Source organism: Halictus rubicundus, chromosome 1 (assembly GCF_050948215.1).
Source record: "Halictus rubicundus isolate RS-2024b chromosome 1, iyHalRubi1_principal, whole genome shotgun sequence".
NCBI classification, from domain to species: Eukaryota; Metazoa; Arthropoda; class Insecta; order Hymenoptera; family Halictidae; genus Halictus; species Halictus rubicundus.
In genome coordinates this window covers 11,617,382-11,640,159 of record NC_135149.1, presented here as the reverse complement: position 1 = coordinate 11,640,159, position 22,778 = coordinate 11,617,382, and the positions used below count along the sequence as shown (strand labels likewise).

The following is a 22,778-nucleotide window of genomic DNA, read 5'->3' as shown; positions in this document are numbered from 1 at the left end:
ATATTCGTGGAATCGAGAACGAACATTGAAGCTGAAGCATACGAAAAAAAATTTTGTTGGTTACTTTATACAATGAATTTGAAGAAATAGTTTCTGTAAAGTCCAAAAATTTAATCGTATAAATAAAAGTATATGGAGGAAAAAATTTATCGTTTTTATCAGATAAAAATTTTTCTAATTCTCCTGTCAACTATGAGAATTTCAGCAAAAAATCCGAGGGATTGTGATTGAATCATCAGGTTAATATTTTTCCCTCTTTCAGCATATAAAATATACTTATAGAATTTTAACAGATACTGTTAGAAAGGCTTCAAACTGAAGATTTCTGATAAATGATCTTCACTCTGACCAATGACCAATTTTTCCAGCAATTTCAATCAAGAGAATGAATGAACCAGCCAAGAATTTGTAATTCAAACGAAGCTGAAGACGAAAGCGTCACCGTTTCTCTTTTCCGAGAGCACAAAGGACTGCGCCGGCAGACTCCGCCAGAAAATCCTGAGGTGTCCCGTGTGCTCACGCGTGCCTTTGCTCATGCATTATTTAGCTAATATTGTCTGAGAGGTTCTGTGTGCCGGGAATAGGCAGGAATTCGAGGTCGGGGCTTGTTCGAGTTCCTGATAAAAGCGTTCTAAATACAGAAATCTCGGGAAAAGCTTTTCCTGTCCCGGCGCGTCTCCAGGCGCGCGCGCGACGTTGATTAAATTTCGCGTGGACAGGAGGCAGGCGTGCTTAATTATCGGGGTCGGATCATTAAAACCGTGGCCTGGTAGCCTGGGTGAGACCCCTCGCAGGAACAAACGATCGCGGTTAACGCTATTAGAATGCGAACGCGCGGCGATCGTTTCCCTGGAAGAAAATAATTGGAACGATCCGCGGCTCACGCACGAAGAAACTTTTCCACGGAGGCTTTGCTTGACGATCATATTTGGCCGGTTGTTAGAGAGCTCCGGTGACACGTGAAAACGCGTTAAGCTCTCGTACACACTGTTTCCGGGTATCGAAACGTATCGGTAACGAACCGCGCGAAAAGTCCGCGAAACTGGCTCTATTCGCGGAATTCGATCTAACGAATCGAGCAATTACGGATCTCGGCGAATTACTTTTTTCTAATTATTTTTAGCCGAGATCACACGTTGTTAACGCACTTATTAATTGGAGTGACATGAGGTACGTGCTAGATATCCGTAGGAACAAGATGGGCAATATAAAACAGGTAAGGGGCGCCGCCATGTTGGATCTCCTAGGATTGAAACTTGGATTTTCGGAATTTTTTCACCAAAATCTACAGGATTACATAAAAAACAGTTAAAAATTGCTGGTTTCCTGAGGTAAAGTTTAACTCAATGGTGCATTTTTTACGCTCTATAGTCAACTCCGAGCGGGAGATGAATTTTTCAATTATTTTCGGTTGATGAATTATTTATGAACGTAAATTGTAGCTCATGCACACGTGAGACGTAGCGACATAGAACGTCCTAATGCTTCACGCAATATTTTACTACTAGCGTGATTTACTCTTTATTCTTGAATTCCTTAATGATAATTTATTCTTTAATTGTTTCGCGCTTCTCGCGAGAAACATCGCAGACATAGCGAATCGAGTAATTACATATTGTATGCGAATTAATTATAGCAACTCTCGATTCAATTCTTTGATGCTCAAACGATTTTATTCGCGCGCACGGTACAGGATTAATCGAGGAACGATATTTGCAACAATAATATTTAGCAACGACAAAGGAGCTTGCGAGAAGCATCACGGGCGAGACCGCGGGACATTTTCCATTAGACCGGCTGCGTCAGCTCTTCATTAATTCAAAAAACAATTAATCCACTCGGTACGCGCGTTAATAATTCCTGGCCCGATGATGCATTATTAAATGTCTATTTGCGCGGGATAACTCGAGGAACCGCGTCGATTCGTTGACGCCGTTGCTGCGATTAAACCGTTTTTCTGATTCAAAAAATGCTGATTTTTTTACTGTTTTCATCAAGTCTTTAGAAATATTTCTGCGCAAATAAACTATTTCAATTCGTAGAATTAAAAAAGATACAGATGCTTGAAATAGCATACTTTGTTCGTGTAATTTTAAGTATTTTCGCTGGAAATAAATATATTATATACTCCAAATAACAGTAAATATGTGTGCGAAAGGTTGATATGAAATTGTCTTCTCATTTTAAAAGATCCCAAAGAAGAACTAAAAATTACATCAAAGGGAGCGTCAATGGAAATAGCTCAATTTCAAGTATTTTGGCTTGGTAGAAATACATCATACACTCCAAATAATAGTAAATATGTCTGTAAAATGTCGATACTTTACTGAGTTTTGTTTTCGATTGAAAACAATTCTATATGGTTCTTAAAAATGGCGCTCAGAGTACTCTTTTAAATTCGGCTTTGGCGAATCCAGGGACGTCTGGAGGCGGTATCAAGCGGTCGAAAGGAACCTCGGAAATCGGCACAGCTCTGAAAGCGTCTGCGTCCAACTATTGGCCGAACGGTAAACGCTTACGGGAAACGGGATGCGCTTTTGCCGAGCGTTCCGTTACCCGAAACCCGCTGCTGAGAACTCTTCGACGGCGGAGCTTAACGCGCGCTCAAACGCTTCACCGAAAAGCAGCCAAGAATGGCCGCCGAAACTCGACACCGATTCAATGGATCCGAGCCGGGCAGCCGGAACTTTATTCTTTACACCTGTTTGTTAAGTACCTTCGAGTAATCTTACGGATTCCCGTCGATTCGGATGGACTAGATTATTCGATGGTGTGCATCTCTCGCTTGAAACGAAAGTTTCAACTGATTCGACCTGTGCGGGTTGTTCTGTCATTTTTCCTTTCGCACTGCGAGAATTCATACAGATTATTTCCAGTGGTTTCTGTGATGTGGGATTTGATTGAAGTTCGTTACAGTAGAAAATGTTGAACAGTTTGCTGTTTTACTTGGAACCGACGTTTAACGATGATATCTTGGTTTTCTAATTTTTCGGACTCTCGTTAAAGCGAGCAAAAATTACTGTACGAAGTTCCTGCAATATAAAATTCACTGCGAGTTTTTCGAAGTGGAAAAGTAGAAAATTTGCTCATCGAATTGTGGAAATATTTATTCTTCATTGAAAGCAGTAATGGCAGGGTCGGTTTGACCTAACAGAGGGTCCAATTATTTTTCTGGGCATGTTTCAATATTGATCTACAGACTTTTTAAGATTGTAGATTCTGAAGAATAATTTAGGCTTAATGAAGTAATATTTGACAAAGAAGGAGGGACACGGTGGTATTACAAGTTGTTCGTAAATTATTTCCACGGTTCTACAATCGTCCGTTGAAGGTTCCTCGGGGAAAGTATATTTGATGGTTAAACAACGTCTGTCGTTGTTCTTTTTCGTTGAAAAACGAAGCTTTCCCTCTCCGAGCTACACCGAGAGATAATATTTGGTCTGTCCAGTCAAAGTTTAGGTCCCGGGGCCACGAAGTTTTTCCTGTTGATGAAAGTTTCATGAGACTGACAGCGATTCCACGGTGCACCTGACAAGCCCGACTAAACTGGACAGGTTGGAAACATGTTAAAGAAAGATCCTGCCTCAAACAAATTAAAAACAAAACGTTCAGCTAAATGCTTGCAGAATCTTCAAAAAATTCTTCCAATTCATATTCTTCTATCGTTCGCTATATCAACAAAATTCCAAAACTTCTCTGTTCTCCAATTCAGTCCTCTATCACTCCAATTCCAATAGAACTGATAGATTCTGCAGAAAATCAATCAATCGACCTCAAACTAAAATTTACGCAGGTCTCCAAGGTAAAACTTTCGATCAGTAAGGAGTGTCTTTTACAAAGTCACACAGAGAAAAATAACAGCCGGTCTCTGTATACCAACATAGCAGCGCCCTTACCTGTCAAGAACGTTGGAAATCACACATATTTACACACGCACAACTTTTGAACTACTGATCTCCTAGGATTGAACCTTGGATTTTCGGCATTTTATCGCCAAAAATTGTAGGATTACGTTTAAGTTAAAAGTTTCTGGTTTCCTGATATAAAGTTTAACCGTAATAATTAGAACGTAGCTCAGAAGAAAATTATGCGACGAAGGGTTAAATGGAAATGTTTTAGAAAACCGTTCCTCTTGTCACGGAAACGGAAAGACAGAAAAGTTTGTTCCAGGTACGGATCTCATAACAATTATTTCCCCCGTAGAGGGAGAGTCTTTTATCCTTAGAGGGATAGTGTTCAGTCCATTGTAAGTAAGGACGAGCCAGAACGAGGCCGTCGTCCCCAGGATCTCTGGTAGCAGACAAAAGAGCGTACGAGGAACGGCGAAAAGATCAAATGCCGGCAGATAACAAGTCGAAACCCGATTCGATGTATCGGGTGGGCGACTGGACATAGTCCTGTCCCGTGGGAATCGTATCCAGCCTGTTCTCGTATTTCCAAGAGCGAACTTTCCTTTCGCCGTTGATAAATAGCTCGAACGGAAAAGGACAAGTTAACGCCGACCTTTTTTCCCCCTCGAAAATTCTCGGGCTCGGTTCGCACACGAGCATCATGGGAACTGCGCGAAACCCCGCGAGACTGCTGGCAAAAATTTCTCGGCTGTGTCTTCGCTGTGTTCCCGTGCGAATTAAAAGCTCCGAGAAACGTTTTTGATTCAATTACCCGGGTCGAGTTATCGTCGTCGTCGTCCGGGGAACTCCTCGCTCGTTATCGCTAAAGATTCGAAGATTCGCAGCGATCCGGGGGCGAGCTCTCCACGATTTTCCCAGAGAATATTCCTCGTACAAGGGCGTCCTGTAACGAGCTCGTTTATTGAAGTTACCGCGAACACGCCGCTCGACTATTTTCCGCGGAAGTTCCCTCGCGCGGGCGACATTTTCGAAGCGACGCGAAGTTTCTCGCCGCGGATACCGGATAGCTGAAGTTTCTTTACACATACTCTTACGGTTTTGTACACAGTGCCCGTTGATTGGATCGCTTTTCTCCGGAGACGGGGCTCAGATGTCGGAAAGAACCGAGGAGAAGTTGCTCGAACGAAATGTTAAACGAGCACGCGATATTGGTGGCGTTTATTAAATTGACCGAGCAGCGAATTTACTTTTGCTCGCGCCGATCGCGGTGCCATCGGGTTCGTTCGTCTTTTATTTAATTAGTTACGTGATGCTTTCTATGATTTCACTCCGGTCTTATTCGCCTGAACATTTCATAGTTAATGGGAATTACACGAATTTGTCTCAGCGAGGTTGAAAATAGACGTTTGTTTTCGACGAATTCTAAAATAAATTTTTGAAAGAAAGAAACTATTTCCGAAGGTGTAACATCGTTTAGAAATGCTTGACCATGTATTATACAGTGCCTTTTCATTGTTGATTGCATATACTTATGCGAATATTTGCAGATAGTAGTTGTACAGTCGTTCGAGCTCATTGTAAGTAGAAGGATCAAGCATTAATCAGACAATTTAGTAATATGTGTTTTCCGGTGCACCCCGATGCTAATTGACAAGTATAGGACAGCAGACAATCAGATAAACATAAATAATACAGTGTAAGAATTAGATTATATGTATGCCGAGCAGAAAGATCAAGCAATAGTCAACCGCTGCGATAAATCTCCAGTTATCGTCGGTACGCAATTAATTATAAGACAACGTTAAACATATAGAAACTATGACAGTGCCACTCGCGAAAGATTGTCCTTTTATTTTACTATCGTTTCGCACACATATGACACTCTCGGTATTTGGTAAAATATTTTTTCAAGCCTGGCAAATGATCTACTGACATTCGCGTTGTCGCGAACTGCCGTCGATGGCAGAGTACCACTGTATCCCAGTATATAGACCAATTAAGGCCGGTTAATTCTCGCGAAGAGTCCACGGACATCCGCAAACGGTGGCTCGATAATCGTGCTCAAACATCGAAGCAAGCCCCGGCCTCGGTGGCGAATAAATAAGCTCGGACTCGGCTCGCGCGTTGGTGTTAATTCGGCGAGCAACTTGTTTCTACAAGTAAAATATTTTTATAAGCCCCGCGGGGCCGCCGTAATGGCTTTGAAATGAATTTATCCATGGACAAGTGTCTCCAGGACGAAATATACATATATATCTCTCGTTTACGCCGCCGCCCTGGTAAACACTTTATCGTGCCACCTAATTACCCTGAACTGCGACTGATTGATCGATTCAATTCTCCACAGTGAGATACCGGAAATTCAATGTCTATGTCACCACGAAATCGAGATTCCTGCAAATTACATTCGGCCTTGTGTACACGGTACACGGAACACTATATACGAGCGCGTGTACACACGTCGGAGGACATGGTCGAGGTCCGTTCGATGTCAATACGCGACCGCAATGGCCATTAAAAATCATTTGAGGGATTCCACGATCTCGAAAAAAATTGGAGAGATGATTCTTTGTGATAAGGTAAAGAAAAAGTGTAGTATCAATTTTTCTGTAGTTTGTTTAGTTAGCTGGAGACTTTGTAATCATGGTTTATTATATGAGAGAGAAGCAAGTCTGGGCACATTGAAGACGATAATTTATCAAGATAAATTTATTAGACTAAAAATGACGAGGAAACAGTCTAATATTCTTTACTTGTAATTTTGTTTCGGTGGTGAGAGATTTTGTAAGTCAGGTGCATTGGTGAAATCATGGTTTTCTTAGCGAGCAAAAGCTTGAGCCTTTCTAGAAGTAGAAATGGTAAGCTAAGGTCAGACATGTTGAGAATATTGTCTATTTTCTGTGTTTTTATTTTGTGTATCAGATAATGCAGATCTAGGTTGTACTGCGATTTTGGAGACGCTTTGTATGCGATTTTCCAATGTCTCACCATGACTGGACGTTACTATTAGCTTCAAGTACTGTCTGTGGTAAGCCATGTAGTTACCCTGTTCCGCCAATGCTAATTTCCTTTAGCGTGCGTCTGACCAAATCGCCCACTGCGAACTAGGATGTTGAATACCGTAAGTAGAATTTTCGAGGAATGGTCAGGCACAGTAACCGAGATACATAAAACTAATCATAAAATGATGTATACGATCGCAGAGACCCAAATAGAAATGTCACGAACTTTTAAATTTTCACGTTTCTGCAAATGATCCGTTCATTATTGCCACGTTCTTTTGTAGCCACTATTATTACGGTAATTCACCATGAAAATGAGCACATAGAGAGTAAAAATGGTCCGGGCGGTCCATTAGGTCATAGTTAATTACTCTCCGGTACAAAAAGCTGTCTGCCGAAAAACCAGATACCGTGGTACAGTGGTCGCAACGCGATTACGGTTTTTCACTGTCAGAAGTTCGGCACGCTAATGCCTTTGGCGGTCCAATTTCCGAACCCGGTACGCGGCCCGACCCGTTTCGATATTAATTTGGAATCGGTGAACGCGCGTCTACGTGCCGCGCGATCCCCGTTAATCAACTTAAAAGCGCGTGCGTACGCGGGATAGCGCAATCCCGCAGTAATAGTTGCGTCTAATTGGCCCTCTTCTGTCCTTCTCTCTCCCTCGCCCCCTCCCTCACCCCGGCCACGTCTCTGCGTTTTGAATGGTATACTCACCGGCAAGGATTCGGGCGTGTGGTCCAGCACGTATATGTTGTTCGTGTATCCATATAGCATCGTGTCCAGATCTGAAATCCAAGGAGCGAGCAGAACATTAAATTGGATCTAACCGTTGGCAACGGGACGGAATACTAACTCCGCGGAACGCTGTGCATAGTTAGCCGGCTGCGCTACTTCAATGCTCCAATTACGCTCGCGCTATCTCGCCTCGCCTTATCAGCCCTTTGCCCTCTGTGTCTTCGATACCCGGACGACCACGGAAATTGAACGGCGCAATCGTAAAACCGAAATCGCTCAACCGATCGTTCCGCCATGGTAACAGCAAGGAATATTTTACGGCTTTCTCCGACTCGCCGACAGGTTTTGCCGTACTCCCGTCCCACCCTGCCGTTGTAATTTACAATTTAAACCCTCTCGCCGCGAATGAAATGTTTTACGGCGTAGCCTTCTCTAATTTAACGATCAAAAATTTCCGCGGTCTCTTTTCCTCTGAAACTCGACCAAGTCTTTATGTGGTTCAAACCTCCGACGGCGGAGTCCGGGTTCACTTTGACCCGGAGTATCACAACATTGTTCGGTATCCAGCGAAGTAATTAAATGAACTGCATTGTCTACAAGGAATGCCTTCAAAAATATATTTTAAAAAATTGCCAGATGAAGCTGTGAACGTCCTGAACATTATTAATTATATAGTTGTAAGAATGGTCCGACGTCCGACGGTTCATTAAAAATTTTCTGTCACGTATTCGTGAGGCTGTTGGAATATTTGTATAGAAAGGTGGCAAGGTTTGGAAAAACTGCTTCCGCCAAAGCAGCTTCTCGCGAAGTGTTGAACGAACTTCGGCCGAGGAAAAAAATTATCGACGGAGGGAACGCAATTACGGGAGGTGTGCACTCTTCGGCGAAACTTTGTCGCAGGCGAAAAGATTCTTCGCGCCCGCAGACTTCGAACGGGAAAGTTTCTGACGTTTCCCGGTGCCCCTATGCTGCCAAAAATAAGGGTCCGAATTAGAGTGTGACGGACACTGCGGATCGAATCGGAAAAGTTTCGATAAATATGCCCCCGATAATTTCAAACTAATATACTACAAACGCGTTTCCACGTGTATTATCGGCAATTCTTTGTTCCGACCTCCAAAGGCCCGCGAAAATCAGCGAGGCGCAGCTTTCACAGATCAGCAATTTCATTGAAATTGGAAATACACGGAAAAAGAATTTAACTGTTCGTTATTCGACCATAAAAATGCGAAACGGTCGAATGAAATGCAAGCTAGAATCAAAGCTTAATAGGTCGTACGTTTTATCAAGTATTCCACGTGGATTCCTGACAATCGGACTGCAGATTTCTGCGGGAATTGGCGTTTTTTACGGTCGAATATCGCGACCCGAAAAATGAAATCCTTTTACCTCTGTTAACAGTTTCGACAGATTTAAACAGTCCGCGGATGAAATTCTACTGAAATGTCAGGAATTGATTAGCTTATGGTGACTCCAGTCCGGTAATGTACGTAAAAACGTGTCCCGAAAGATTAAGTAGATTATCCTGGCGTTCTCGATTAAAATCCGTGTAGAACCGGAGCTTAGTGGATCAGGGTCAGCGATAGGCGAGCGTGCGAGGCTCCCTGGCACGAAAAGCCATTTTGTATCAATACATCGAGAATATACGATTGTAATATCTCTCCGGGAACACTTGCAAACACCGATATATCACGGGAGACCGGTGGAACGAGCACGATTTATGCGCTGAAATCTCAGACCGAGCTCAGAGGAGCGGAACAATTTTTCAGAATTATTGCCGGGCGTGTGCGGCTATCTGTCGATGGCCGAGAGCCACTTCGGCGCCGATCGCGATTCATTTCCATGCGAAATATCCTTTATCCTGCGCCCCGGTGCCCTGTACGCCCGGTGGCCCCGTTGCTATTTTTACGTGGCCACGCACACGGAGACTGATATTCGTCGAGGAATCAATCGGATTCGAAGTTCATCGAGCCGTTCGAGGTCTACCGGCCCCGATATTTCCGGATCGTTCACGGGGATCGATCAACGGTCACGGAATAGAAGAGTCCTTCTCGGCTCTCATATTGGCCGCCGACCGATTTCGCGGGTGTTTCAATTTCGGACGAGGTGAAAACTGTATGACGCCCGGGCTCTTATGAGAATCGCGCCCGTTTATCAATTCCATCTTTGGACGACGCATCTGCGCCTTGCGTTCACGCTCCAAGCGCTCGTTCGAAAAGCCTCCACGTATCTGCCAACTATTCGAAAGCTGTTTGATACCGTTTCGACCATGTCTGATCATGCATTGACGTGTTCTACTTAGAAAGATTCTATGCTGACTCTCCCCTTATCGAGTAGAATTGAAAAGACTTGTTGGACAAAGTGTAATTGTCAGAGATCGAAATAAGATCGAAGTACAAAGTAGGTCGAAGTATAGAACGATTTTGTAAACAAGAAAATCAGAACTAATAAAATTAGCATGAGTTACCTTTTCGAAAGTGCCCGTATTGTCGATTATATAGATTCTTGTTCTCTGTCAGTCAATTACTCGGTACAGGCATTAACAACGCGCAATGCGTTCTATCGTAATGCTCTGTAATGTTAAAGCGCATATACCATTTTTCTTACTTAATATTTCAGTTATTTCTACCCCGTTTCAAAATTGTATCCTTTCATTTCTTCATATTCGCATTGCTGCGGACTCGTTCTAATTAGTCGACACGTTCCCCTAATTTTTTCTCTATTTCGCAGAGCTCGTTAAGCATCCGCGACCTGCATTGTCCGCTCGGTTATTGACCCGTTCTACTGATTTGCGTTGCTAATGATTCGCCTGTTTAGACACCGGCCTACTCTGCTTGCTCTCATCGATACGATTTTGTTTGTCCCTCGTGCAACGGTCGTTCTACTTGGCAGGGAGGGAGTACTCTTCTGCGTTCCACTTGTTTATTTTGCGATCGATCCGCTCCACTTTTTGCCACGCTCATTAATGCACGTTCGCCTCGAAAATGATATTAATGCGAGTTCACGGCAACCGTCCGCGTCGCAAATAGATTATTAATTTCAAACGTCGCGCATCGCTTGAACTTTTGTCGATCAAAACATCCCCCCCCCCCCTCAGGCCGTTTCCGGGAAAGCGGCACTCGTAAAAATTACGAGAGCAATTATACGGGTGCGTTCTGCGATTAAACGACGCGACCGGCTCGCGTTTCCACGACGGGTGAAATTTTTTAGCGAGCAGCGGCTCGCGTTACGGAGGATCAGTTTCCGGTCAGCTAATTCCGGGCGCAGCTTTCGCTGGAGCCGAGGCACAACCGGCCCGGAAATAACGAATGAATTTATCCCGGCGGCGACTGTTCTGCACCAATGGCGGTCGCCGAATGCAGACGTATACACAGTGTAACGTTATTACCCGTTCCGCGCGCGCGGACGCCCGCGCACGCTTTCCCTCTCGCATGTGCCCCGTCCGCTGCACTCCTGTGACGAACGTTAATTATCGTTCTGTATCCAACCGACCCTCTCGGTTTAATACCACGGGTCCCGGTTTCGGAGCCAGCCAGCTGCGTTCCAGACTCGTTATGATAAATTGCGATCTGGTTGAACGAGCTCGTTGTCTTCGGATACGCAAACTCCAGAGCAAAGTGTCCCTATTTTCATATTATTCTAGTACTTCTGCGCCCGTTAAACGCTATTCCATACGATCTGGTGAATTATTATATACCTTTTGTTATATTTGTTATATCACTATCATATTATATATTCTATAACATAATGGATTCTCGTAGCCGCATATAATTCTTAAGATTGAAGAATAACCGTACCATATATGGTCAGTAGAAAATAAGGAAATACTTTTGTGCCTGTGCAAACGAATGCTAAGATTAATGAGCTAAATCCTCTTATAGAACCAGTAGAATAGCACCATCGCATATCAGACAATACATCCACGTACACTTCTTCGGCAAAGGAAGGAAGTATCATGGTGTCGTGTGTGGCTGTGTGTGTGTGTACAAATTATTTCCAAGATTAATGAGCGCAATCTTTGTATTGGTTCAGTAGATCAAGGTCCACCACTAGTCACACAACAAATACGTGCACAATTCTCGAAGAAGTGAAGGAGACATGAAGATTTCAAAAACAAATAAGTGAATTGCCAGACTAACGTATAGCGATTTCCTAGATATAGCAAGTAGAATAAGCGAGCCACCGATCAGACACTAATCTGACAATCATCTGAACTATCTGGTCAAGTAAATGAACTATAATAATTTTCTTAAGGTGTGCGTGGATTTTGACGTGGTTACTACTGCAATGCCATGCCAGTTGATTCGGAGTACCTTCCGAAAACAAAGGGCGATGTTTGCTCGATGAGCCGTCAAACTATCGACGTGTCAGACTATCCAACGATAAATTGCCCGCGAACGAGTAATGTTATTGCCATTAGCGAAGTGTGACAGCGAGGGTAGCCATTATGGCCGGCTCGACGGTTCGTTACTGTTAGAACCGCGATTAATTGGGGAATTTGCGGATCAGTAGTGTGGATGCCTGTGAGGCATTAAACGGATTCACCGACGATCCATCGTCATAGGCGAATACTTCGCATTGCAATTACGGCTATAATATTAATTCAGGCCCTCCTCGTCGCGTCTTTGATAATTTACGAAATTAATACGGCCGCGAGTACCGTGCACACTGGACAAACGTGATTCTAATTACTCGACGTACGTTCCAGCTAAATGTCGATGATATGGATAGCAAGTAACCGCGACATATGTATGATTATCACGGGTGTAGCACGTCAACGTATCCCATATTTTTACTCATCCAAATTTTTTACATAAATTCTGAAGATAACATGCAAAAGTCATTTATAATTTGACAAATAATTCCGCGTCGCTATCTTGTAAATTTCGTAGTTGTTTGAACTTTCCACTATCCGGTTAGCGAGCGCGCGCGCTTACAATTCGCGGCGGTAATTCATATTTTCGTGTCATATCACGATTATTCGAACATCCGTGTACATTTAGTTCGGTGCCGAGGGGGCGAGAAAAATAATGGCAATAAATTTTCGATGGGCGGAGCGACAAGGGCGGACGGGGGTGGATAGGTCAGCATAGGAAAGTAATTAGCAATAAATCGTGGGCGGTCTGATGTGCCCCGCGTTCCGTTTTCTTTATGCGCCATCGGGTAGCGCATAGCGCGGTTTCCGGTGGAATGCAAAACGCAGCCACGAAGATGGATGCGGGCCGAGGCGTATCGCCGGCCAAAAGGAAAAACGAAATCCCCGTGGGACGAGCGGAGAGAGATCATAGATACGTCGGTGTCCGTTGAACGTTTCCACGAAGGTATTACTGCCGGCAGTTTAGCCCCCGCGAAAGGACTATATTGTATTCCGAAATATTCGCAAAATTATTTTTACGCGCCCACGTACTGCGAAATTCGCCGACCATGCGAGAAATACAAGCAACAATTTTTATCTGCAAGTAATACGCCGTGCCCGACTTATAACGCTTTCCTCTACTGAAACTACCTTTAAACGACGCTGATAGATGCCAGGCAAGGTTTCTCCGACTCGGCGCGTCTAAAGTCATTTTCCTGGCTGAAATTATTTATCCTCGTCTGACGGGGCAGCCTCCAACACGTGCGTCGGAATCGGCTTTCCTCGAATATATTCGTCGTCTTTCGCGCAATGTACAGAGATTTATCAAGCTCGACTCCCCGTTGCACCGGGTTCCTCTGATGCATTCGTGGTGCACGGGTTCATTGAGCGACGGAACTCGAATGTTATTGAGTCCCCGATCGCTCTCGTTGGTTTTCCGGAGCCACGGATCCAGATCTGAAGACGCGGTTTAGATCAAAGGGAACATGCCGGTGAATATGCATACGACGTTTAACGATATTTCCGATCGGAACTTCTCGCAGCTTTGCCCCGAGCTGTGATTTTCATCTCTAAACTTCCCTCAGTGCAGCTCTCGGATCACTGGTCCCTTTGAATTAATTTGTCCTACAAGCTTACGTGTGTACATAAACTTCATCGACTATTTCTTCGCTGAGCAAACGTCGGTTTCTTCTAACAAATCTGTCTGACCGTATACGTTACGTATTCTCCTTCGAAGCTACTAATGATGTTATCAACTCACGTTGTATATAAATTCCACAAACTTTATCCCAGCCTAAGATGTCACAGTAGACTGTCTGTTCTAATCAGTTTGTCTGACCATGTACAACAGCTATTCCACTTAGGAATTCAATAATGGCGCTGTTAGTCTGCATACCTAAACTCCATAACTTTACCCTTGTCCAACGAGGCATATCGTTAATCTGTTCCCTCATCAATCATGTTCGGTTCGCTGTCACCCATTTCTTCTGAGAAACTACTCTGACAATATACACTACCTATTCTTCTTACGAAGCTATTCATGTTGTAAACAGCTCACGTATGCACATAGCCATTGTAACTTTAAGCTCGTTTGACAGGTCACTGGCGGCGATTACTTTTAATAAGTTTGTCTGACCATATACAATATCTATTCCACTTGCAGGGTCGATAACGATGATGTCAACTTGCATGCGTAATCTTTATAACATTATCCTTGCCTAAGGAGGTATAGCATCTACGTTAATTTTCCTAGTTCTCAACGATTTGTATTACATACTTATCACGTACTTCTAATGAATGTGTCTGACCATATCCAGTGCCTACTTCACTTGAGGGCCCAATAGCTATATTGTCGGCTTACGAATGTACACGTACTGCATAACTTCATCCCTGTCTAGCGAGGCACGGTATCAGCGTTAACTTGTCTCGTCACTATCTCTATTCCACTTGTCTGACCAGTGGCTGATCTTGTTCCACTAGTTCCAGCAGCGTTTGTAGCCCGGTATCCCCTCAGCCGACCAGAAACTCCACCCTCTTCCACTTGCCCGACCAAGAACTGCCAGTATATCACTTGTTTGGTTATGGAGCGTCCCTGTGCAACGTGTCTGGCTAGTGATCGCCTCATATTACTTGCAAAAGTTTCACGGAGCTGTCGACTGTTTGCGCCATTTCCCCGCGACGCGAGGCAAGCCTGTGTAGGCGGCTCAGCCGACGGCGGTCCGCTTGTAATTCCCCGTGTAGATGCAAATTTTATGCAGTTCGGTAAGTCGCTTAAGTTTTACCTCTGTATGTTAATTGGTTCCGAGGGAAACTTCTCGGAAAGCGTCTCGGACCTACGCCAACTTTTTCCTCTATCCCCGAAGCTTTTTTTACAAATCCTGCAGTCGAACCAATCCGATTATGGTTGTTATTCACGAACCACAATGAATTACATCACTCCAATGCACCGATGAAACTTGGACTCCAGAGCTCTGTACTAAAATATAATTTTTTACTGAAATAAATACTTTGGCAAGAACAGAGCTGAAGATCGTCGGTGAAAATGGAAGATAAAGTGGAATTCGTGGAAAAAGATTTTTTTTAAAAATCGTGTGGATATTTGTCCAAAGCTGTGTCCATTTGGCAAATCTGGAAAGTTTGTGACGTTTCGAGCGTTGGAAGGAGCGTTTGCACTATCGGACCGTCGGGTACGCAGGTTATCGACGAGGGTTGGCAAAGTTTGCGCGGCTCGCATCCTAACGAATCGTGGATCGAGGAAATCAGCCTTGTCATCGGCGCATACGTCGCCGACCCGATGCAATTTCCATGCAATCAAATGGCAAACAGTGCGCCGCCGCGACGCCGCGCCGCGCCGTCAGGCTGCTACGTCGCTGCGGACCGTTTCCGCGAGCCGTGTAGTTCCATATGCAAATTGCGCGCTACGACCTAGCACGTCGTGCAGCGAAATCGAATCAATATTGCATTAGGAAGGCCGGATGCCACCGCGATCCGAGCACAGCCCCCCTACTGCACTGAATAAATTATACCGAAGCGCAACGCCACCTCTGATAAAGCGCACTTCTCGCCAATCGGCTGTCCTCAAATTCGGGATTCGTCGTCCTGGCTTTCGCCGAACGTTTCACCCCTCGAATATCGAGCAAGTATTCCATTCCTCGCAATTCCGGCTCGACGACGCTCGGCAAATATCCTGCGACCGAGACGAGCCACACTTTTTTCCACCGGTTTCTTAAAACTTGCCATCCGTCCGCCTCTATTTACCATTTTTCACGACCAAATTCCCAACGCTAACGCACATCCAATATTTGGGTTATCTTTGTTGGCGTGCGAATTTTTCTTAGCAAAAATGATTTTATCTATACCAGCGTGATGGAAAGGAATTTTCTATTGGAATTGTACTTTTTAACATTTTTAGCTCGTCAATATTTCCTTAGATTAAATTGAAATAAATGCATGTTCACAGCTTTTATAGGAGAAATTTATTATTGTTACAGATTGTACGGAACTTTTCGCGAACATATAGGGGACCGCCATTGAAACGATTGTTTTCAGCTGGAATATTTTTCCTGATCGACAAATTTCGAGAGAACAAAGGACTCAGCCATCGCGAAATAGCCCGAGAAACGAGGCGAGCGGGTGAAAACCGTAATGTCACATGCCATGGTCCTTGACAAAAGGGGGTCGACAAAAACTGTACGAGACTATAAAGAACTCATTTCCACGGTCCATTATATGCTCGTAATTTAAAAGAGATCATCGTGTCGGAGATTGATTTTGTCGAGGTCAGTTGAGCGTAGCGAGTTATGGCGTTTGATATCGGCGGGAGCGATAGGTCAAGGAGCGAAGTCAATCGAGCTTTCTGAATAATTTGAACCATGGATGCGCATTATTTTTGTCTCATCTATTATGAACAGAAACGCGCGTGACGTGAATTCTGCTGCTACCCTTGTTCTCAGTGACTTTGACATTGTCAAATGGAAACTTATATTAATAATCAGTCAATTTTCTAAGTTGCTAAATACGGTATGTCTGATCTACGACAGCTGTGTCTTCTGTGGATTATCTCGAGCACAATAACGTATATTAATATCTTCACTTTACTGTACAGATTTAGCAGTGACGTCTGACTTATGAGACCTTATTCTACTGGAGAATATCTTCGCTGGAAAACAAGAGAAACGCAGTGCTCAAAGGCGGTGGATTTTAATACAATTCTCAACTACTGCGTTCTTTGAATTCTGTAGTCTGTATTTCATTATTAAAAAAAGTGAAATATGTTAGTGAGGAACACGCAATTCGCCATAGAAAATAGAAGAGCAAGCATGCTTCAGACCCATAATTAATTTAATTAAACAGTAGGAGCACGAAGTCCACACAAAGTGCGATGTGATTATATCCTCAGCTTTCTTAAGCAAGCATTAATTGACCTTTCCTTCAACGCGTAACACGATTATCTCTTTAGGAAAGAAAGAGAAATACGATAGTCAATAAAAGATGCAATCAAAGAGAGCAACGTGTTCCAGAGTCTTGATTAACCGGATGGAACAGGTTGTCCGAGGGCGAGTATTCTACTGGCGTCACCTCTCGTTAGTTCATAACGTTATCGTATGATCGTTAAAGCCGGAAACAGCGATTCGATTTCACGAGCGTTCAACGTCGGTATCCGGGCTAGATGAATGAAATTGGCTACGCTATTTGACACCGATAGGAACGATAGATTAGGGGGGGAAATCAACCGAGGTTCCCGGAACGCTACGAAGCCCGGCGTCGGTTTGAGAGCAAATACACCGAGGGCCACTTGGCTAACGCTAAATAATTCATAGAACAGCCGAGGCGCGTCTATACGGGAGCCGGTGCGGTGCCAATAGCCATTGGACCGTTCATCACAGACTATTGATTGGACTTCAGGCTTTCCCTGGGCCGATCCTTCTCTGTCTCTCTGTGCTCGACGAACTAACTTCCTGAAACTGAACGCAATCAGGCGACGTATGACATTTGCCAATCACAAACGGAAGTCTCCGAGCTCCAGAAGGGCTCCCGGATACAGGCTAGACGCAGTTAGCACAGCCCCTGGTGAATAATTCATGGGGCTCGGGCCGATGTTGCGCTTCTCGTTTCGACCCACCTTGAAAAATATACTGCAGCTTGATATTCCAGTGTCTTCTGCCTTTCTCATTCTCTCTCTCCTTCTCTCTCCCCTCTTCTCCGCTTGCTACACTTTGTAATACAATGCACTAGCGAAGCACACATGACCATCTAAAAATTCTTCTGAACGTAAGTATGAGTATAAAGTGCACGCCAAGATGAAGGCGAATATTTAAGCACCACTTTTGTTCCACTGTACTCGACTATCCCGCCATCAGCCAGACAAACAAGATATTTATTAAAAGACGGTGCAATTTTTACCCCGGCCCTCTTGTCTTCTTACTGAGCCTGTCCTGGATTGTACACGGTATTCAGAAATAGAATGAAATTATTAAACGTTTTATTCCTGTACTCTTGACAGCCTGTGCTAGTAGAAGGGATCGAAATTAATCGGACGTGGCTATTTAAAACCTACAAAAATGGCACGGCTTAAAATTTGTAGTACGTATACTCAGTAATCGAATGGTTTATGAGTCGTACATTGTATCAACCAGTGCAATGATAGTCAAGTCACAAAAAATAGAAACAAATCAGACATATACACCATAGAAAGTATATAATAGTTTATTTGAATCTTTATTATTTTTCAGTCCTTACAGTTATACACAGTAGTGCAATCAATCATAAATCAGCTTCAATGGATAAACCAATGATTCATAAGGTTTAAAGTCAACTGCTCGTTTAGTTCCTATGTATAAATATTCTCTGAAGATGTTTCTGGATATCGTGCATCCTTTGTACTCCCCGTAGTATCACAAACGAATAACCAAAATCGCGTGAATGTGTACATACTAATACCCCACCGTTAGAGTTTAGGGGGCTCTCGAGCATCCGCGGATGATCTCAAACAGTTTTTGCCGAATGCACGAGAACAAGATCCCAGGGGTGGGCTCGTTTCCTTTCACTTTACTCCCGGGTAGAGCGCGTTGAATAAACGCTTTCGTATTCAACTGGAAGGCTCCTCGTTATTGGAGTGCGTGCCATAAATCTTTCGGCGTGGCGGTAATAAAGCCGTGGCCGACGTAATAAGCTCTTACGGGCTGCAATTGTACGCCGCGAGCCCCGATCTTTTATTAATGAGGTCAACTTTCCCGTCTTCCCTACGCTGCATCAGCATAACCGCACCCTTCGCATCCGGGCCCTGTTCGCTCTTCGCTCGCACCTCCATGGCCGTATTAAGCAATAACGCGAAGTAATTTCGTTTTGAAAATAAAAACATGCTTCATGGAGGTGGACTCCCCGCTGGGCGAAACAGTTCAACGACTGGTCCTCGCAGAGCCGGTGACTTAGTTTTAACAAGCTTCCCTCTTCGCGCATGAAGTGACTGGCGCACCAAGAACCCTGCCGACTAATTGGATTTTGTTATCGCTTTGCTTCCCGCCCTGGAAAACACGCTTTTCTTTCACCGATGCCGCCCCCTTGCGATAAGTCACGCTCTTGATCTGTGCTTTTCCCTCTCAGAACCTATTTGCCTAATTTCTGAGTCAACTGATATGCTAGTCGATGTCAAAGAATGTCAGATTGTCCAGGAAGTAAATTTTAAGCGATCCTTGATCTTCAGCTACAAGGACATTGCATTGCCTGATCAATGGCTTGTCCTACTTGTCCCCTTGAGTGAAAAGGTTTGTAAACAGTCTGTGCAATTTTCGAATGTATCCTAGTCATTGTTTATTATCCGGAGCAAGAAGTTTCCTGACTAAAGGCTGGCCTACTCTATTGCTTGCACATATAACGAAGATGTTTGTAGCTTTTGTATAGTTGCAAACCCGTACTATTCGCGAGTACATTATGGTGTAGCGTTTAACACTTGGCTGAAGTAGCATAAAAGATGTCTACATTACTTGTCTGAACAATGGATGACCTTATTCTACTTCCAGAATGAGAGTTCGGTATTCCTGTGCGATACATGCTGCCGGGGTTTTTCAAGGAAGTTGTACAAAAGCTGATCTGGCACTATAGGCAATGTACCTCGTACAAAATGACAGTGTAATGGTACTATAAAAATTATTAAATATAATTAAAAAAGAAGATAAATGGAAAAAGTAAAAGCCTTCTACAAAACACACGCTAAATTTTCCTGGAAACTGCTCACTCCAGTTTAGCATTTTCACCTAGATTCCCGACTTTTAATGATTGTAACTGCAATTTATTCACTCTCGTGTAACAATCGCAGCCTACAGTGTTCTTAACAGTACACTCCAGCGCTATTACAGCCACGAATTAACATTTTTTCCCAGTCGCGCGACTCACAAATTTCTGAAAGCATGCAGGAAAGCGAGTTCTTGCGAGCGTCGGGCACACGAACCGCTTAATGATTAAAATTCGACGACCAAATTACGGTCCAGGGTGTTGATGAAAAGTGTCAGGGCCTACGTTCAAGGTTGTTTTTCGCGGTGGCGGCCAGGAATCGCGGCAGAACCAGTCGGATATGCGTTCGGCGCCGAAAAACCCGGTTATTCCCGCGGGTCACAACGTCGTTCCGGATCCTAACGCGAGATTTCCATTTTCCGGCTATAAATCAAAATGTCGTCGATTCGGCCAAACGGTAGTCCGCTTTTTCCCGGGCACTATCACAGGACCGCCCCCCCCCCCCACGGAAATGTAAATAACGATCGTAGGGGACGCGCGGCGCCAAGGGCGGCATTAAAAGTCTCGGTCTTGAAAACTTTTCAACCCTCTCGTGTACTCTTTCGCGCCCCCCGCTATTCGGATCCCCGGGTTCGATCGCCGGTCGCCGGGATGGGACGCGAAACTTAGGCAATTACGCGGAATTAAACTCCTTAAAATTTATAACGGCGGAGGAGGGAAAAGTGGTTTGACACGGCGCGGCGGGCGATTTCTTTCGATATTTGTTGCCTCGTTAACAAGCCACGCCGGCCGCGTTGTTATTAGTTGAAAAACTAATTGCGGGGTGCCTCGCGGTGTTGAACGGACGGCTGGTCCACATCGGAGAGCCTCGTAGCCGGAACGGTCTTCGTCAAAGAAGTTTCGTTGGACACCCGGCCCGAAAATTCGTTTTTCCCCAGTTGTATTTCGGAACAATACGGACGCACGGGAGAGAACGGTCGATGCGGAGCCACTTTAATAAGTAAACTGACCAAATTGGAATGGACGTTCGAGCGAGTCCGGCCGGCACGGCGCGGCGCACGGTGGGAGGGAAAAAAACGATTCGAAAACGCAGACAACCCTCGCCGAGCGCGGCTGCAATGTTGTCCGACGGGAAAAATTAAAAATTCACCCTCGAGAACTGGCATTCTTCTAAACGAAACCCGATCATGAATCATTCATTCCTTTCAAAGTTGCTGTGAGCAAAATTCCCTCGCAAACGTTTTCAACGATTTTTCCCATGGTCCTGTATCAATAGGAAATATCGATTTGGGTACGATGAATAAATGCGTATCGGGCACCCGATATTTTCTGCAGGAGGAGCAAAAAGTCGGAACAATCGAATGGTCATCGGCCAGTACGATATAGCTCGGTGATAATGCGATCTCCGATACGCTGCAAGCTGTCCCTTTCAATATTTATTCGGCTAGCAACCGCTCCGCGTTAATACGTATCGGCTATAATTTATGAGGCAATAATTGACGAATCCGATTACCGTTGTATCGTTCGCCGTTGGCTTCCATCCTTTCCGAATATTATCCCGTATTGGTTGCAGCCAATGTAATGAACTGCTACTCGATCCAATTATACGTGCCCTCTCGTGTGTGCAAGAATCGTTTCACCGGGAATCTAAACTAGAGAAAAGTTTTCATACCAGCTAAGCAGCAACACTGATAATTGCCCGAATCTCACAGTATACTCTGTAAATTATGGTATAGCTGAAAGTGGGCCGATTACACGTGAAAAGGCACACAAGAAATGTGGAATAAACGTTTTTGCTATCACGCTTGGATTCCGAGATAATCAACTTAAAAAATTACAAGCATTCAAACTATTGAGTAGAAAGGGTACATCATGGTCAGACATATTTAATATCTCTATTCTACAGCATATGACTCCTACATTTACATACATTAAAATTATAGGAAGTAGAAAGGGCTCGTTATGGTCAGACACATTAAACAGTAACGATAACAGTAATGTTCGACAGCACACGTAAATTATTCCCTTCTTTAATTAACTCCCACAGCTGGTTACATTAAAATTACATGAATAGGAAAGAGCACGTTGTGGACAGACGTATTTGCCAATTCCTATTCAACAGGAAAATGTAAATTCCATTGTACGAGGCTTGGTTTCCGAGATAATTAACTTCCGAAGTTAGGCACATGCATTAAAGTTACATGAAGTTCAAACGGTACGTTATAGTCAGCCGTAGTTGCCAATAACAGTTCACCGGCACGTCTACTTGACAGATTTTACAATTTAATTATTTCGGAATTATTAATTATTTGAATTTAAAAAAAAATTGAAAAATTAATTATTTGAAGATACAATCTTTTACTTTCTAAACTGAATTATCCTCGTTTTATTATTACCAGATGCTTTTGAAAAAAAGTATAAATGTGTCGATGCTACATGAAGTAGAAATGATACGTTGTAGTCAGACACAGCTGTCAATAATTGTTCAACAGCACAATGCACTCAGCAAACTTTTCAAGGCATCATTTGTTTTTTTTACTGAACCACACCCTTCTTGATGTTTACTAGACATTTTCAGCAGTAAGTATGAAATTTGGAGCTGGAAGTGACACGTTTGCGTTGTCCCTTGAATCTGGTGTGAAAGAATCCGAGCAGACACGAATTTCGATGGCAATGATGGACACCGATCGAACTTCCTCTGCCAAGGATCCCAGGAAAGGGAAATGGCAAGATCGAATGTGGCGATGGGGTGAAGGTTCAGGCTATTTCAGGAAGCCGTAGTGATTACGCTTCGGTCGCCAATGAGAGCTTATCTCACCACCTTGTAAAGAAGTGTCTATATATACGTAGCCATTACTGTCCGCGCGGTGGAGGCTGCATCCCTTCCCAACTGAACCCCTAACCCGTCGCCGCACCCGCCCTTGCATCTAAACTCCGTCAACCTCGGTAAGTTATTATGTCGTGAAAATAAGGAGAAAATTGGAAAGCGGTTTAGCCGTGAAAGTGGTGTCAATTACTGTCGGCATTCTCGATACCGGCTCTTCTGCCGGTGATTAAACAAGCCGATCAACGCTGTTCGTCTCGCGCCAACTTTCGGTTAGC

The 22,778-nt window shown here is 44.0% G+C and overlaps 1 protein-coding gene across 1 annotated transcript in view; it reads right to left on the bottom strand.

The window, feature by feature from the left end:
- Positions 1–22,778, bottom strand: part of LOC143354146 (uncharacterized) — a 165,162-nt gene that overhangs the window by 5,498 nt on the left and 136,886 nt on the right. The window contains exon 5 of the mRNA XM_076787970.1: positions 7,571–7,641. Within this exon, the coding sequence (XP_076644085.1) occupies positions 7,571–7,641 (71 nt within the window). The remainder of the gene's footprint in view (positions 1–7,570; positions 7,642–22,778) is intronic.